The sequence below is a fragment of the Poecilia reticulata genome, linkage group LG21 (genome assembly GCF_000633615.1).
Source record: "Poecilia reticulata strain Guanapo linkage group LG21, Guppy_female_1.0+MT, whole genome shotgun sequence".
In the NCBI taxonomy this organism is placed as follows: Eukaryota; Metazoa; Chordata; class Actinopteri; order Cyprinodontiformes; family Poeciliidae; genus Poecilia; species Poecilia reticulata.
The window spans coordinates 14,350,378-14,367,948 of record NC_024351.1 but is presented as its reverse complement, the minus strand read 5'-3'; the positions used below and the strand labels follow the sequence as shown (position 1 = coordinate 14,367,948).

At 38.8% G+C, this 17,571-nt stretch overlaps 1 protein-coding gene across 4 annotated transcripts; it reads left to right on the top strand.

The window, feature by feature from the left end:
- The first annotated feature begins 2,516 nt into the window (after positions 1-2,516).
- On the top strand, positions 2,517-16,938 carry fez2b (fasciculation and elongation protein zeta 2b). Of its 4 annotated transcripts, XM_008398027.2 has the most exons (11): positions 2,517-2,898; positions 7,053-7,161; positions 7,962-8,090; positions 8,825-8,966; positions 9,369-9,496; positions 10,111-10,260; positions 10,527-10,607; positions 11,337-11,412; positions 11,535-11,600; positions 12,616-12,643; positions 13,039-16,938. In XM_008398027.2, exons 1-10 carry the CDS (start codon positions 2,594-2,596, stop codon positions 12,624-12,626), a joined length of 1,197 nt encoding a protein of 398 aa, XP_008396249.1. In that variant the 5' UTR covers positions 2,517-2,593; the 3' UTR covers positions 12,627-12,643; positions 13,039-16,938. The 4 variants fall into 4 exon arrangements, with proteins under 4 accessions (XP_008396249.1, XP_008396248.1, XP_017157702.1 ...); XM_008398026.2 differs by lacking the exon at positions 12,616-12,643; XM_017302213.1 differs by having other exon boundaries at positions 12,616-16,938.
- The last annotated feature ends 633 nt before the right edge of the window (positions 16,939-17,571 follow it).

Here is a 17,571-nt window from a genome sequence, read left to right as displayed (position 1 = left end):
CAAATCCCAGGCACACAGTTGTTTTCTTGTAGGTTACGTACGTCACAGACTGATATGCACACTGTAGAAACCTCTTTACTCCCAAAAACCACAGAAGGGACTCCTCTTTCCATGCCATGAATCCATTTCAGAAGACTTGATGGAAATCAATGCACATTTAAAAAAAGAACCCAAAAAAGTAATTCAGTAAAGAAAAAAGGTAAAAACAAACAAAAAAAAAAAAAACATCCTTCACCTGCTGGTGGCAAAATGCTATGTCTGTATGCAACCCGGTGTCTTCTCTGTTCTTCTGTCGGAGTTTGCCGAGGGAGTTGTTTCTGATTTAACTATGTCTTATTTCTCTGAGGTGATGGTGGTGGCGGGACGGGACCGGGGCGGGGAATAAGGGCTTACTGTAGCATCTCTAAGTTCCTTGGGCTCTAGGGTGGGAAGAGGGGTGATGTGTTGGTTTGCGTTCAATGTCTTATTTACAACAGTGATTGTAATGTTTTGTATTGTTGTGTAGGAAAAGTGTTATGTATGCATATTTTCAATAAAGAATTCAGGGTTTTGAAAAAACAGACCTAAAATAATTTTAATGGTGCAGGGCTCAGGTTTTGGACACTTACAAGATGACTGGAAAACAAACTTCTTCTTTTTTTTTTTTAGCTTAAAAGAATGCATGCAAGTTGGGGGGTGAAAAGTTATCACTAAATTCAGGCCCCAGTGAAGCATGCTGGGTGGATTCTGTTCTTGTTTAGATTACTGTATCAAATGATTTGATTTTGACATGTCTTGAAAGATACATTGAGAGTCTAACAGAGGGAGGGAGGCTTTGCTTTGACACCAGCATTAGGAATAACAAAATTTGTTGACAATAAATTCCACTTATTTTTAAGTAAGTCTTGTTGTTGGCCATCCATTTTAATATAGAGTTTGCCATTTTAGGGAGAGAGGAGAAACATGAAAATGGTTTGTGTGACTATTAAGCACGTAGCAAGTAAAGATGGGTAATCAGATTTACTACAGCTCACGATTAGGGGATGAAAGTGTTTGTGGTTAAATAAATGGAAGATCCAAAGTGAAACAATATGAAGCTAAATCAGAATTTGTTTTACATGACAAAAGGTTTGCCCATCAAGCAAACCTTTCTTTTAAGTACTTAAAAAAACAAGTTGACTGTTGAAAATGTATTGAAATTGTATTTTTATATTTTTTTTTTATCATTTCTAGATTTTTTTTTTCAAAGACTAATTTTATAACAGTATAATTACCGTTATAAAATGTAAACAAGCTCTAATTTAAGTATTTGTCAAATTGCGCCATCTGGTGGTATTGCTAAAAACAAGGTGACCTATAAAAACAAAATGCTCTTCTGACAAAAACATAAGAAATCTGAAACTTAAAGTACAAAAACAATTGAGTTATCAGTAAAATAAATATTTTTGAGCTATTTAAGATGCATATACTGACTTTGTTTATTAAATAAATGTTAATGTTACTGCAGATTAAATTGAAATGAACAAGCATGTAATACTAATTGCATAACACGAAATAGATCAATTGGTCCAAAGTTTAGTTGTGTTGAAGTAATACATAACATGATTGTGGCTATTCTGATGTTGGCATGATTTTTAAAATGTGTTAAAGGGAAAGAGGAGAAAATTTAAATGTAATATGGTTGCTCAGATTTGTGAGTTCTGTAAGCCACATTTCTATGCAGGTTGTGTGAGAAACCTCTGGCTTACCAGGCTAGATCTCTAACTTTAGTAGTCATTCCAGTTTATCTTTTTTCAAACTGAAACTCAAAATGCTGACTTACGAGTTCAAAGGAATGCGCCAAAAGGACTAAGACTGTATTAGTATTATTGTAATTTTATGCTGTTAGAGCCAACCAATGGAACTCACTGGTTGTTGCTCCTAAGAACTTTAACCCTGCAAAAAAAAAAAAACATATTTAGAGGTGTTGAGGCCTTTCCGTCTCCAACAAACATTTTACTTTTAACGACTATCTGCAATATAAAATGAGATAAACTAAAGGGATTCTTGGGTTGTTGACTAATACTGAGTGTTTTCATGGAATATAAGGACCTAGTGTTGGGATATTTATTTGTTTTGTACCTTAGGACTGATTTTAAAACAGTTTCTCTTACATAATATATTTATAGAAAACGTTTTGTGAAAATGCAGGTATTACAGTCAATGTAGCAGTATTTTTAGGACGTTCATAATTTGAATTATATGATTATATTCACTATACACCAATGTAATGCATCTTAAATGTATCTCATTGTGTCATTTATATCAATGTACAATGTATCTATTTTTTAGTTGCGAATGCACAGTAATTACATGATCACATGGTATTTTGTATCAGTTATGTGCAAAACTTTAAAAAAAATAAATAAATCTTTACTTTTTTGGGTGGGTCTTAGCCCCCAGGTTTTAAAGTCTTAACATCGCCTCTGAATGTTTGGTTTGTTTTGCTGGCAAATGGGAGGAGCTGTATGCTGACGTCATTTTAACCCGCCCCCTGTCTGGTGTCAACGCAGACAGCAGAGCACCGGGGAGGACACCGAGAGACCGACCGCATAGACAGGTTCACCGGGTAGCCATGGCGGCGCCGTTAGCCCACTTCGATGAGGACTGGCAGGACTTCAACGAATTCAAGCCGTCCTCGGAGTCGGCCGAACAGCTGGACCAGCTGAACTCAAACGTAGGCGACCCATCGGGCCTAGACGACTTCTCCGATCTGGACAACAGTTTCTCCGGGGAGATCTGTAGCTTCAAGTCGATGGAGGACCTGGTCCACGACTTCGACGAAAAGCTAACCGTGTGTTTCCGAAACTACAACACTACGACGGAAAACATTGCTCCCATAAAACCAATCACAGAGGAGAATTACCTGAAAGACGACGAGTGAGTGTTAATTATCCGTCTCTGCTTTTATGTTGTAACTTTTAATCTCACAGCTAACCACATTAGCCTCACAAGCTAACTCTATAATAAATTCATATATTACTCACTGAGGGATCTTAGCTGTCTGGAATACAGCCGGTCAGTGCAGTGGAAAAACTGGTTTCACGGTTCACTTTCTGCTTCTTGGTAGAAAGATGTGATTAAACGCCGAGAAGAAGGCACATCATCCACAAACTCTATGCAGTATTTAAAATGTAAATGTTTCCCTTAAGGTTATAGGCAGCATCTCTCAAAGTTAAGAGAAGACACCCCACTGAGTAAAAAGTAGGAATGGAAATGTTTGTTTTTTTTGTTTGCATCTTGTTATTGCAGTTTTGAAATCATGAACAGTTATTACAGGAGGTAAATTTTCAAAAAAGTTGCATTTGAAAGCAAACTATTCTTTCTGGCATTAAAATAACTGACATGTTGCCTTAAATTTAAAGCTGAAATTTTGGAGTAATTTGTATCCTTTAATTTGCGTTGGAACTTTTTAAAAATTGTAAGGCCAAAATACAAAAAGGGAACGAAATAATTTATTTTTGTAATTATGGGTCCGTATTATTGTTATTACTATAGATGTGTCATTGCAGAACTTCCTGCCAGTTGAATATAATTTAAATTATAGTCAACAAAACTAAAATACTGAACTTAAATTTTATAAAAAGTAACAGTAGTCTTCCCTAACACCTTTATTGCTATAAAGGAAAACAAAACAGACAACAAAAAACACAGTAAACAGTTTTTTTGCAATACAAATGACAAAATTGGTCCAGTTAATTTTGAGGAGAGGATTCATTTTAAGAAAACTAATCAAGAATGCAATATATTTTTAAATCTAAAAACGGAAATGTTTGTTCCACCGGGTTTAAGATGGAAGCAGCCTATTCTTCCACAACAAAACTACCGACTCGTGCCGTTCAATACGGTGGAGACGGTTACATTTTCCTTTTTCACAATCCCTAAAATTATTCTCAACAATAGATCTTCTGCCTTGAACATGAACAAGTGTATGATTTCAATGTCTTTGGGAACATCTATTACATAAACCAGTTAAATCTGGTCTAGATTTGCTGCAATAAATAAGTATTTTATTTAATTTGTTTTTTTGTAAATGGTCAAATGCTACAGGTGAAGCAAAGAGGTGTTAGTTTGAAGAAATTCAACTCAGACTCTTCCTTGCAGTTTGTCTACAAATGACAGAATCAAGAAAATACGAAAATGAACTTTAAATGCAACTACCGGAAGATGACTAAAACATTAATGTTTTCAGATGCAGTTTGTATTTCTATTAAACCCGTCGAAAACAATGTTGAACACTAAATATGACCAAAATTATAAAAGAAATCAAAACCTCCCAGCGACTCCTGCCTCACCTAGACTTTCACTGGTTTTTCCTCCAACCAGACTCGCTGTGCTGAATCACAACCATGGAGGTATTACGGAAAGATTGAGCTGTCGGGTTCTGTTTGGACCCCGCTCCGAGGTGTCTGGCAGTTGCTGGGTCTCATTGGCACTCAAAGGTCACGGCTACGCATTCACATGACAACATGGCATTACAGCGCCGCGGGAAGTAGATGTTACTTTTCTCTGCACAGCTGGCTGCATGAATCAGCCTCCTCTCGCCCTTTGCATTGAACACTGAGACTCTTTGATTTGGCCACTTAGCGTGGGCAATATGTAAGCTCATACTCACAGTGTGTGGCATTTTATTTGAAACTTAGAACCGGTGTCAACTTCTTAACCCCACAATATATGTGGAAAAAAATCACCTTTAATCTACAGGTTGGTTAGAAGCCTTAAAAAAAAAATTGTAGATGTGTTTGAATTTTGTTTTAGATTAGATCCCATTCACAGCTAATTTTATTATTTATATCTTGCTGAATTGTTTCTATAGGTTGAAAGTTGAAGCAGTGTTTACTTGTTCAGACTAGAAAGCCATTTTTTTTTTGCTATTGGCAAAGATTTTTTTTTTTTGGTACCATTAAAATTACAGAGTGATTATTAGGTCACATTTTACCATTTTAAGCCAAACTACCCATGCACAGCTTTTCTGTAAATATAATAAATTTTAAAAGAATAATATTCAAGTTTAGGTAAATGTATTTTGAGGAGTTTAGACTGGCGGGTTTTTTTTGTTGTTTTTTTTTAAGGGATAAACAGGAAGTAGGGTATGAAATAATTGGACCGCAGCCTTCCACGGCCCTAAAATCATCGCCAGACTCAGTAAGAGTCTTTTCTGGATGGCTGCACTTCTACAGAACGTGCCCAGCTCCTCAACAAGCTCCACTGAAATACTGTGTCTGAAACAAACTGCAGGATAACAAGGATGAAGTTTACGTTTACGGGCCTTCCTTTGGGATCAGCTACTGCTATGCTGGAGCCAAGTCCTCCAGATTTTGCCTGCGTACAAAAGATGTTATAGGTACACATAAATTTGAGTGAGTTCCCCAACACTAACGAGTGCTCTAAGTTGGAGTCGCAACAGTTAAATAATCTTTCTGTAGCGCCGCTGTCAAATCGCTGTTTCGAGATGGTAGCCGGCGGTGCGTTTAGGCGGGCGTTCACGTGCCTGAGACGCTGTCACCGCCCGGGGCGCGCGGCGTTTCCTGCCACGCTTCGTCCTATTTAGAACAAGCCAGCAGCTCGCCGAGCAGCGCACGAGCACTTCAGGGAGAAACATGGATGTTATATAAACATTTGTCCTGGACATTGTAGCGCGACTGTGACACATGGGTTCACAGCACCCATCCGTGCACAATCGGAGCCAAAAGTGCAGAAACACACTTGCAGGAGCACGTGAGTCCTACTGCGAGTGCTGGTTTTCTTCAGAGTTTCCATGCAAGTCTGGAAAACGATGGGGTGAAGGGGAAGGTCATCGGTTACGGAAAAATGTTTGGATTTCAAACTTTCTTCCACGTTCTGTCATCGGAAACAGAAAAAAAAATGGAGTCCAAAAAAGTGCAAAAAAAAAAGAGTGGCATACGTGCTTATATGAGAGGAAAAAAAGCTAAAACTAAATAATCTTTAGATATTATCTCAAACTTTATTCTATGGAAGGCCCAAAATGTCATCATTAACATCTGTGTTGACCGTTGCTAGCCATTTTTTATGTATCGTATTGTTCCTCTAAGTAAAACCAGATCAGATCTTTTTTGTCCAACTTATGAGCACATAAAAATATTGGTTATTATCAACTATAACAGCGTTATAAATGCCGGTATTGACCCCAAATTTTCACATGGGCGCCTCATCACTTATTTAATCACTCTTGTTGTTGTTGTTCATATGTGGTGAACAATAGGATATTTTGAGTTTCTCTCTGTTCCCACATGGGGTTACCTAGGTGACAGTTTCTAACAACTCGCCACCTAACGACGCAGTTTTTAGCATTTATCATCAGCTTCTTATCGTCTTTACAAACGACTGTCTGACTTGGCACATTTTGGCTGTGGAAAGGTTTTCAGTAAACACTCGTCTCCCTTTTCTGACCGTCTTTGCTTGGCAGAGCAGGGACTCGCGCTCCGATCATTTATTCCTGCGGTTCCAGTTATTCATGTGCCGACTAAGCTTAGAGAAAATGTTCTCCTGCTTCGTAAAGTTCATAGAGGTTCGCTTGTTTAAGTGTTGCAATACTTGATGACTAGTTTTGAAGCGTCATGCGGCAGTGTTCAGAGCTCAGGTTGCTCTCATACTGCTGTAAGTCTGAGGCAGAGATGAGCCTCAGCTGAGCGACTTGCATCAGACAGATGCAGCGGAGCAGCAGCCGATAGGATCCGATTTTGAATGCAAATGAAGGTTTGAAAGCTGAAAACGCCTACATTGTCGAATTCCTTCACTCTGATTTCCACGCTGCTTAAACTCCCGCTAAAGACGCACATCTCGAAGGTTTCGGTTTTTGCAGAAACTTTGCACGTGATTCAGAGGACGTCGATCCATCGGTTGCTCTCTGATCTAGTAGCAGCAACGTAGTGAGGGGGTTGGTCAGCATTCTGCCATGCAATGCTGTGTCACGATAAAAAGAGAAGGAAGAGCGCCTCCTCACTGCAGCTTAAAAAAAAAAGTCTCCTTTGTTGTGCTTTGACCTTTAAGTCTTCTTTTATTCGTCCTTTCAGGGTGTGGAACTCTTTGACCAATAACTATGGCAACGTGATGCCCGTGGACTGGAAGACGTCTTACACTCGCTCCCTGCACCTGCCTGCCCTCAAGCTCAAAGATCAAGAGGTACCACACACACACGCGCACACACACACACACACACACACACACACACACACACACACGCACACACACACACACTTTTATTTAGTGTTTCAGTTTCTGCAGATTGCTGCAAATGATGCCTAACAAATGCAGAGAATTGGCACCTAATTGACCTAATTAAAGAAATTAATTTCAGTAAGTCACTCGCCTTGTTATTTTGCATCTTGAATCACTTAATTTGCAATTTGATTCAAAGTGTGACAAAGGGCAAAAACAAGAAAAAAAATCACACAGACTAAGTTGAATTCACCAAACTAATTACCTTAATAAATTAGCCTTTCACAAACAGTTCCTATATTTTAGAGGAACAACTTTCATGTTCTAAATAAAAGCACAAAGGATCTTGTAATCAAACAGATTGAGTTTTATTGATGGAAGGAGGTGAAAACAGATTAATCTAGTTTTAATCCCCAAAGCTGCACTTTTTTCTCAGCTGCTGGCATCTTGCTCACTGTCGGTTCATCTTAATGTCCCCATTACTAACTACTCTGAAACGGTCTTTTATTCTGGTGAGTCTACCTGGACTGCATTTTTCTGGTCTAGAAGCCTCTCTGTTCTTTTCCACTTTTCGTCATATTGCGGGAAAGTGGCACAAAAGACTCAAAAGTTTCCATTCTTGTCAACAAAACCTTGAATAAAACAATTCTGATGTAAACCTTTCATTGTCCAGGTTTTTGCTTTTTATTTAAAATCCAGTTTAAAGCCTCGTCGGATAAAATATCGTACGCCTAAATTTCTGCCCCCTGTCTCCTCCCCCCAAGGGACAGAAGACGGACAAGCAGTCTTTGGATCAGTCCGACGATGAGGACGAGGAGCTGCGGGAACAGCTGGATATGCACTCAATCATTGTCTCCTGCATTAACGAGGAGCCTCTCTTCACAGCTGAACAGGTAACTCATTCACACTCAAAATAAATAGAAATCTGGCTTAAAATATTTCTCTCTATGAAAAAGGAATGCATTTAAATTGTGTGAGGATTTTCTGAGCACATAAATCTTTAATGAAAATATTTCAGCACAAAGAAAATTAAACTCAAACAAAAAAAGCAATGAACTGACACCAGGTAATCCTTACTTTATGTAAGTTTTAATATATAAGCCTGCCAGCTTATTAGCTACTTCCTTAAATTAGATTTATGTGTTTACTTCAATGACGCATAACTAAGATAGGGGAGTAAACCAAACACAGAAGCAAGATATGTTTAGAGAGTTTTGTTATGGATGTGGAAATAAATATTATGGGACAGGTTATTGTTTTGGATTTATACAAATGCAAACGTCACACCCAGAATCAACATACAATGGGGTTAAATAACAAACTTGCTGACCTCACTAGGATCTCCTTACTGAAAATGTTCAAAACACCCATAATTTATCCGGAAAATGTTACTTTAGGGGAAGCTAAGTGTGCTAAACTTTTTCAAAGTTAGCTAAAGCGAAAGACGAATAATTAGCTCCAATGTCGGTGTCATTTCTGTGCTGAAAAACTCGACCTGATGTTTCTCACACAAGAATCGGGATGCCACGAGACATGCACTCTGGTTACAAAACTACATTTTTGAGCAAATGGTCAAACTGTAGTTGATGGAGGTTTGTCGTCTGGCTGAAAGTTGTGGTGTGTTTAGGTGATAGAGGAGATCGAAGAGATGATGCAGGAGTCTCCAGACCCGGACGATGACGAGAGTCCTTCCCAGTCCGACTTGTCGATGCTCTCCCAGGACCTCAGCGCTTTGAAACGATCCGGCTCCAACACCAGCTTTGAGGAACGTGAGTGTACCTGCTCTGACACACACACACACACACACACACACACAGGAGTAGAAAACTCCTGTAGTGTTTTAATGTGCCCGTGTGAGCAATTTTATGATTATCTAAATAACTAAATTCATTTTAATAGGACTCTCTGTGTAGCAAATGTGTTGTGCACATTAAATGTGCCCATGTGATATAGTTGTTATGTAATCAGCGTATGTGTCGTTCCAAATGTTATGTAATCGGCTTGATATGAAAGTCCCTGTAAATGTTCTAAAATTGGACGGGTGTGAAATTACCATTTTAAAAAAAAATGTCTTTTTTGGTTTTCGTTGCGGTTCGACCTGCCCCGAGCGTCTTCTACATTATCTACATTAAATCGGCTCTTCCCGTTTCCGCCTGCGTTTTGGTCCGCAGGGCTTCGTCAGCTGTCTGTGTCGGAGCTCAGCCGGACCCTGGAGGAGGTGGAGTCGGCCATCCGCCGCTACAGCGAGGAGCTGATCCAAGCTCTGGCGCTGCGAGACGAGCTGGACTTTGAGAAGGAGGTACGTAAATCTGATCGCGCATTAACTCCAAAATCAGATCAACCAGAAACGGTTGCAGAGATGTTGCTAAAGCAGAGCAGCTTTGAAGCATTCCGAGAGCTTTAAGCAACACGCACACACACACACGCACGCACACGCACGTTGTGTTTGGTGAGAACAGACGGCAGCACCCTCTGCCTTCTGTCACCATGAGGTCAGAACTGCCAGCAGCTTTATTTGTACGTTTGTCTCTGTCATGATTCACTCTGAGTAGATTTGACAGAATCCAAAAAAAGAAAAAAACACACTTGAGTGATATTTGTACAGATCACAAGGATACTGAGAATATTAAATTATTAGATTTATCATCTGTAGCCTCAAAATAAACATTCAGATGAGCCTTTATCATAAGCAGCTCACTACTGTATATTAGTTTTGAAGTACAAATCTTTTTGGTTCACACTGTAATTCTCCTTTATCTTGTGAATTTTATTTGCTTTTTTAGTCAATTCTGTTAATTGAAGTAAAAGCTCTGAAAACTATTAACTAACTAAAATAATCAGTCGGTTTTATTCCTCCAGCTTTGTGTTTTCCAAGCCCCTGCCGTAGTTAAACGAAATGTTGCCTGTGTGCAGGTGAAGAACAGCTTTATTTCGCTGCTGATTGACGTGCAGAACAAACAGAAGGAGCACCGCGAGCTGCTGCGCAAGAAGAAGAAGATCCGGAGTACGACCACGACGGGGCCCAACGGCCAGAGGACCAACAGCACACACATACCAGGCACGGTGAGTCAGCAGGGGAGGTATTCACAGAAAACGCGCAAAATAAACGCATCGTCATGGTTTGAAGGTTAACAACATAGCCACACGTGTGACGCACCACGCACTACTTCCAAGTTCGGAAAAGAGACGCATGACCCGGCCGGAGAGCTTTCACTGTAGTCGCCCTCTTATCAGCGCCAGTGCCTTTCCTTCCTGTCGTAGAGAGCCTCCACATCTTTCATCAAATCTCTTTTTTTTTTTTCCTCCTTCCTTCCTCTCGCTCCCTGTAGCTCCTCACTCTGGAGGGACTCTCCAATGTCATTCAAAATGGTCTCCGTCAAACTTTTGGCCACTCTGGAGGGGATAAACAGGTGCCCCCTGCTCTTTCTTCCAACTGCGGATTCTTTTCTGTGCTGCTTTTTCACCTCTGGGTTTCAGCTGGCATGCGCATTCTTTTTTTATTTTTTATTTTTTTGCTCCATAATTTTTGTTCAGTTTGTCCTTTCGTTGCATTTAATTTTTGTCTCCCCCCGCCCCCCTATTTTTTTAATTAAATTCCTTTCAGTGCCTTGCAAAAGTGTTGATACTCCCTGAACTTCTCATATTTTGTCTCGTTACAAACACAAACTTCAACGAGAACATTAGTGAGCAAACTAAGGGACACAGCAGAGAGGTCAAGGGTGAATTTGTGCCGAAATTTAAAGAGTTGAAGAGGTTATTTTTTTAACAAAATTAGATTGTCTTAAATATATGGCTTTCCACCAAAAGTAATGCGTCTACCCATGTATATTATGCATTACTTCGTTTTAGTCGGCTGCATAAAATCCAGATGTATCACGTTAAAGTTTGTGGTTGCATTGTGACAAAATACAATCACCCAATCATTCTTTTTCTTTGGTGTATTGAAATATTTTTTGCCCTCCTTTATTTTATTTTATTTTTTACAAAAATCCTTTGCATGTTTCATAACTTTAACACAACACTTAACTCCAAAATTACGCTAAAGTTAAATGTAATCAGTTGGTGTATTTTTTTTTATAGGTTCCCATGCGAATTTGTAATGTATATTTATATACATATACATATATATTTCTTTTTAGTATCTGACCACGGTGATCCCCTATGAAAAGAAAGCAGGCTCTCCTTCTGTAGAAGACCTCCAGATCCTCACAAAGAGTGAGTCCATGAACACGAACGTACAAGTTCACCGAGCGGTGAACCAGTGAGGAACAGAAACGTGTCGTTAGTTAGATTTTGTTTACGTCCCTGACTTTTCTTTCCTTCTCTTTCCATATCAGTCCTTCATGCCATGAGGGATGACAGCGAGAAGGTACCGGCCCTCCTAACAGATTACATACTGAAAGGTAAACATGGCTTTTACTTTAAGGCTTTTGTCCAAGCAAGGCAACAAGGTTAAGTAAAAATATATTGTAATAACTTCAGTAATATACAATAATTTTTAACTGTGAAACCATGAGACTAATTCGTACTTAATCCGTCACATGTACCTACAAAAATATAAAAGTTAGAAGTCTTGACTTCCATCCAGAAGTGTATTTTACACTTAAATCGTAGTTCACTGTTTGATAGATTTGCACTAAAGAAGTAATAAGTCTCATCAGAAGTGTTGACACGATGCCTCACTCTGCGGTCACACCCGATGACCAATCGCATCGATTCCAGACGCAGCTAAAGTGCGAACGCAGAAAGTGGAATCATAACGAAGAGGAACTGCTGTGCATTTAGCTGCACAAACAAGCAAAAGGTTACAGTACAACCTACAGTAAAGAGGAAGCTAAATTTGTTAGAGTAAAAACACCAGGATGTCCAGGACCGGAAATGTGGGTTTGTTGTTAAATTTTGGAGGGCCAAAATATTTTTATTGATGACATTTCAAAGTGTGAAAAAAAAACAAAACACGAGTAGTCTTTTTTTAATCTGTGTAGGGTTAGGGAAAACTGATGTTTTACCAGTTTTTTTTTCTAATCATGAGGAGTTACAGTGAATGAAAGCACATTTAAAACTTAGACCCTTAAATCAGACTAATTAAACTTGAGCCTAACATGAGGCGGCTCCCTCTCTGTTTTTATACGACTCGTTGATAATTTGGCTGAAAACTTACTTCAGTCTAGTTCTAGACATTCATGTGTGTGGAAAAAAAACAAATAAAAAAAAACAGAAAAGTTGGTATCCTGCTTCATAAGAAGCTCCCCTCCTTGCTTTTGAACGTCATAAAATTCAGTGACCAGCGTTTCGGCTGCTTTTCTCCCACGTCTCTCCCAGCCCGATTAAAAACCGTGAGCTTTAACGGTGAATGTGTCTGTTGTTGACATGTGCCTTCCTTTCCCTCTCGCCTGTGCTGCTCTGTCCTTCGGGTAGCTCTCGTATGAAAGCGGAGGAACCTGAGGTTCGTGAGGCTAACCCCGCTCATTGACATCGAACGCCTCATCTTCCTCCCTGTCTGCACAACATTCCCTTTTAACCAGAGCAATCAGCCTCTCCTCCCCTCTGTCGCTCTCTGCCGTGGTGCCAGTTGTGCTGTATGGTGCTTTTCTAGTCGTGCTACACCCACTCTGGAGAAACACAGCCCACTCACGCTCATAATTTCTCCTCACTCTGCCAGCTTGTAGTAGCAGCTGTTGGTGTGTTTGCGTCTCACCTGTAATCGGGGGTCAGGGGGGTCCTCACCTCTAACCACACATTCCTCCCGGCTGTAGCTGCTCTGTCATACTCCACACACCTCTGCTTCCTCGTGTGCTGCAGCGATTCTCACCAGCTGTTTATTTTTATTTTTCTCCGCAGTTCTTTGTCCCACGTAAAGTCAGACGGGAAGCTTTTGTTTCTTCAACGTCGACCGGCAGAGGAGGGTTTCAGTTTTGGAAAAAAAACGCATGAACTGATTTAAATCCAAACCTTCCTTCCTTTTTTTTTTTTTTTTCCTCTCAGTTTTCCTCGTGGTACTTTCTGCTCTTGCTCTCTCCTTGTATTCTTTACTTTTGAGACGACTCTTAGTCTTTTGTAGATGTTTTTAAGTTCTAATATTAGCTAGTTTTTTTTATTCATTCAGTGCTCCATTTTTTCATATTGTGACTTTACACAGGTGCATCTCAATGATACTAAAGTAAACTTTTTGATGATGTAAGTCGATGCCAATGAGAAACTCCTTTCATATGAATTCACTACACACAGAATGATACATTTCAGTTGTTTGTTTCTGTTAGTTTTTGATGATTATGGCTTACAGCTTATGCAAAAACCAAATTTGCCCTCCATCTAATGAGTAAGCCACAAAATGGCATCGCTGAAGAAGTTTGCTGTTCAGAGTTTTGTATCCTAGCGTGTTAAGAGAAGGTTGAGTGGAAGGAAAAAGTGCAGTGGTAAAAAGTAAAAGTGGTACTACCTTAGTGATAATCCTCTTATTTCAGTCTTAAATAATATTTTAATGTCTTGTGAAATTCATTTTGGGGTTTTCAGCAACGATCATCCAAACTGGCATAACTAAACATTTGAAACATATCAACTCAACGTTAAAAATTCATATCCGGTATTTTTCTTTCTTTTTTTTTTTTCTTAAGCTGAACTGCTGAAATGAACTTTTCGATGATACTCGAATATATTGAGATGCACCTGTAACTTCTCATGTGTGGATGCCAGTAATCAGTGTTTGCCTGAACACCTCACTTCCTGATTAGCCAGGTGCTTTTGGAGAAAAACAAACGATCCTTAAAAGTGTTTTTTTGTTTGTTTTTTTTGTTTTTCTAAACCTCTGAAATCCATCGGCAGGCCTCTGCAAGGTAAACGCAGTCCAAACAGCCTGCTTTGATTATCAAATCCACTTTCCCTCAGCTGCCTGACGGGGAAAACAAATCCTGGTGTGATCTGTGGAAAACGTGCCAGGCAAGTCGAAGGCATCATGCATCGATTATCCTCATGAAGTTATTGCACGATTTTTAAGCTCAGCTCTCTCAAAATCAAAGAGGGAAGCCCTTTAATTTGAAACTTTAAAACTGTTTGTTGCATGTTAGTTTCAGGTACAAGCTGCGCGAAGCTGAATGTTTGAAATGAGACACGTTTTCTACATGACTGAGAGGGACTTGCACAGCTTGAAAAAGGGACAAAAAATGATCAAAGTCGTGAAAAAAAATATTTTTGGATAAGAGATTTTTTTTTAAAATTATTATTATTAGCAAGATAAGGGATTTGAATGATTTTTCTAGATGTTGTGACGTCAACCCCAACAAATTCACCACTTCTACATAAGGATTCATCAGTCTGCAGATTCCTCTTGTTTCATATGTGCATTGGTGGGAAATAATGTATTAACTAAGTTGACGTCGGCATTAGTCGTTGTTCCGTCACGTGAGTTATCTGTGTTTTAGGACATTGGCTTTAAGGACAGAGGGGTTGCACTTTATCAGTGACCTGATGGTGTAAAGGTGCAGCTCTGCAGAATGTAGCACAGAGTGGATCTCGTCAGCAAACGGTGAAAAATTTGGTCAAAATGGAATCATTTTAAATTCCTCTGGTTTTTCCAAGAGTTTTTCCATTTTCACTAAATGTTTATTTAGTGAACAACAGTTCCGCTCATGACAGAAATGATTTGAGGAGCTGCTGTGATTATAATTAACGTTACCGGACTAAACATTTAGAAGATTCAGTGAGGAAATTGGAAATCCTTCACTGAAAGGCTGTGGACTATAATAGTCTAAAAATGTATGTAACTTGGTTAAAGATTGTGAAGGTGGGGTAGTTGTGGCTGATAGTTTTAGTTTTTTTATGTTTAGTTGAATGTGAAAGTATCCTATGATAGTTTAAGTGCATTTTAATATCTGTATATAAAATCCCAGATTTATTGTCTTTTTTTTTTTTTTTTTTAGAATTCTAGTTTTACGCTTTTCATGTCCAGTCAGAATTTGCATGCTGCCTGAAATGTTGACCGTGAAGTGAATTGGGGTGAAACATTAAAAACGGCTAAAACGCGAACAAAATATTTCACTAGCAGCTGCCTAGTTTTTTTTATGCCGACTATGAAGCGAATAGAGCGAAATCAAAGCCACGAGTCCTGCAGGGAATCGCCGGTGTGTGACCACAGATGGAAGTTGGTACGCAAACATTCAGGTCAGGTGTTGCTTAGGTCTCAGGTACAGTCGTCGGTGTCGGTACTTTTAACGTTCTTGTTCGGTAGATAAAACATTCCCAACTCAGTTTACATGTCTAGACTTGTCAGAGAGTTTCTATGAGGACTTGATTCACGTCACCTGTCTGATGATGATAATAATAATAAAACACGATCAAAGACGTGTTTAGCGGAAAAACGTCCCAGGAGAAGCTCCTTGTGTAATGGCTCAGGTGGTGTTGGCGCTGCGTCTGTGTCTGCTTCAGTGTAGCAATGGTAGATATGTCACCAAAGTCGATCGCACTACATATTACTGCCCATACTTTCTGAAACTCTCAGAAAATGCTAGGTACTTTCCGCAGCTTTTCAGGAACTTGGTGGGCACATTCAGGAACTGAGCAGTTACTTTGCCAAAACTTTAATAGAGCTTGCTGATTGCCTTCCCGGATCTTACTGAGTATTTTCCTTGAATTTACTGGATGCTTTCTGGATCTTGAAAGATATTTTCCTGAAGCTTTATGGGAACTTTCTGGTTACTTCCCAGAAACTTTCTGGTTACTCTCCAGGACCTTGCATGGAAATAACTACTAAGCTCTCTGAAAGTTTCAGAAAAGTAAACCTTTAAGTCCCAGGAAGGCTCTGGTAAATTATAAGCCACCTCATAATATAGCCCAATTGTTGAAAGTACCCAGTCAGTTCTGGGAAAGTAACCAACAAATTCCATTCTGGAAACAAATCATTAAGTTCTGTGGAAAATATGGGCTGTATTGTGGAGCGCTACCGGATTGGGAGACTCCAAGAAGGAAAATGCTTCTGTAGGTGGAGTGGGTTTTGGGGAAGATTACACATCGATTTGCAAAAAAGTAAAGAGGTAATGTTTTTTTTTCTATTGTTTCAAAACAATATATTTAAATATTTGTATGTGACATGTTTCTACAGATGCCAGCTATTTTCAACCCAGCATGTGCTGCATGCACTTTACTGCTGCTGCAGAAAACACATTTCCAATGATTAGTGATTTGTTTACAGACATATTTAAATATCACACTAAAAGGGAAAAGTGCGTGTTGCAGCAATATCAAGAAAACTGGAAAGGAAACGAGCATTTAATATTTTTAAAAGCTTAAAGGGGTTTTGTATGTAATGTCTATTGAATCAAATGCGTTAATGAAAAATGTTTGTAAATCTTATCAGCAATGGTTTAAAAATGAAATGGCTTTCGGCTCTCGTGTCACTGAAGGATCTCTGGCCATTTTAACAAACATATCAGTCTAACTCCAGGTTAGAGATTTATATTTATACATAATGAACAAGTAAAAAAAAGAAAAGAAAAAAAAACAAGAGGCTGCCTTTGTTAAATGCCTGAAAAACTATTTTGTACATCTATTAAACTCATGTATCTAATGCAATTTATTTCCCTAGCTAGGGGGGGTTTCATGTTTACCGTCTCATGTGGTACTTGCAGTATAGTAATTTATTATGTGAATGTTTTGTAACCATGATCTCGACTGTAATGGTGCAAGTGTTTTGTGCCCACATTATTGCATTGCAACACATTTCAAATAAAAAGAAATTATATATTTAAACACTTTGGCTCATATGATTTACTTTGTGAGACATTCTTTGTCTAATTTTATGTATTCATGTATTTATGCACGCATTGTGTTTTGTATTCAAATAAACCCTTAGTAGTTAGCAACTATGATTTCATTAATCAAATTCAAAATTACTTATTCAAATTCTTCAGAGATATGGTGACGGCTGTTAGAAGCAACAATGTAGTATTTATATGTCACTCTTTAGTCCAGCCTTATTGGTATTTGATTTAATCTTAATGCTGACCTGGGTCTGACGCTTTTTCACGGAGAAGCAGCAAACAGTCGCTTTAGCGGAACCTACCTGATTATCCTAAAGATGGTACACAGTCGCCCTCTAGTGGTAAGCAAAGAATCACAACTGAAATGTCATCCAGTTTAGCAAGTTTTTTTTTTTTTTTTTGAGATAACGTTTAAATTATCTGACATTTATAAGTAATGTCAGTCATGATGTCCAAATACAGAATGATGGCAACGAAATCTACAAATAGCATTTTCTGCTCTGTTGGAGATTTGAACATTTGGGATCATTTTGGGTAAAGATGGGTGTAAATCCATCAAATCATCATTTTCTGCTTCATTATTAGCTGTAATTCAATACTCAACAGTACTTACAAAATTAAT

Excerpts from the sequence above, each read along its gene's own strand:
- fez2b (XM_008398026.2), top strand. The coding sequence starts at position 2,594 with ATGGCGGCGCCGTTAGCCCACTTCGATGAGGACTGGCAGGACTTCAAC. Across the intron at positions 8,091-8,824 it reads CTCTCTTCACAGCTGAACAG|GTGATAGAGGAGATCGAAGA; the intron begins GTAACTCATTCA and ends TGGTGTGTTTAG. Across the intron at positions 10,261-10,526 it reads GCACACACATACCAGGCACG|CTCCTCACTCTGGAGGGACT; the intron begins GTGAGTCAGCAG and ends CGCTCCCTGTAG.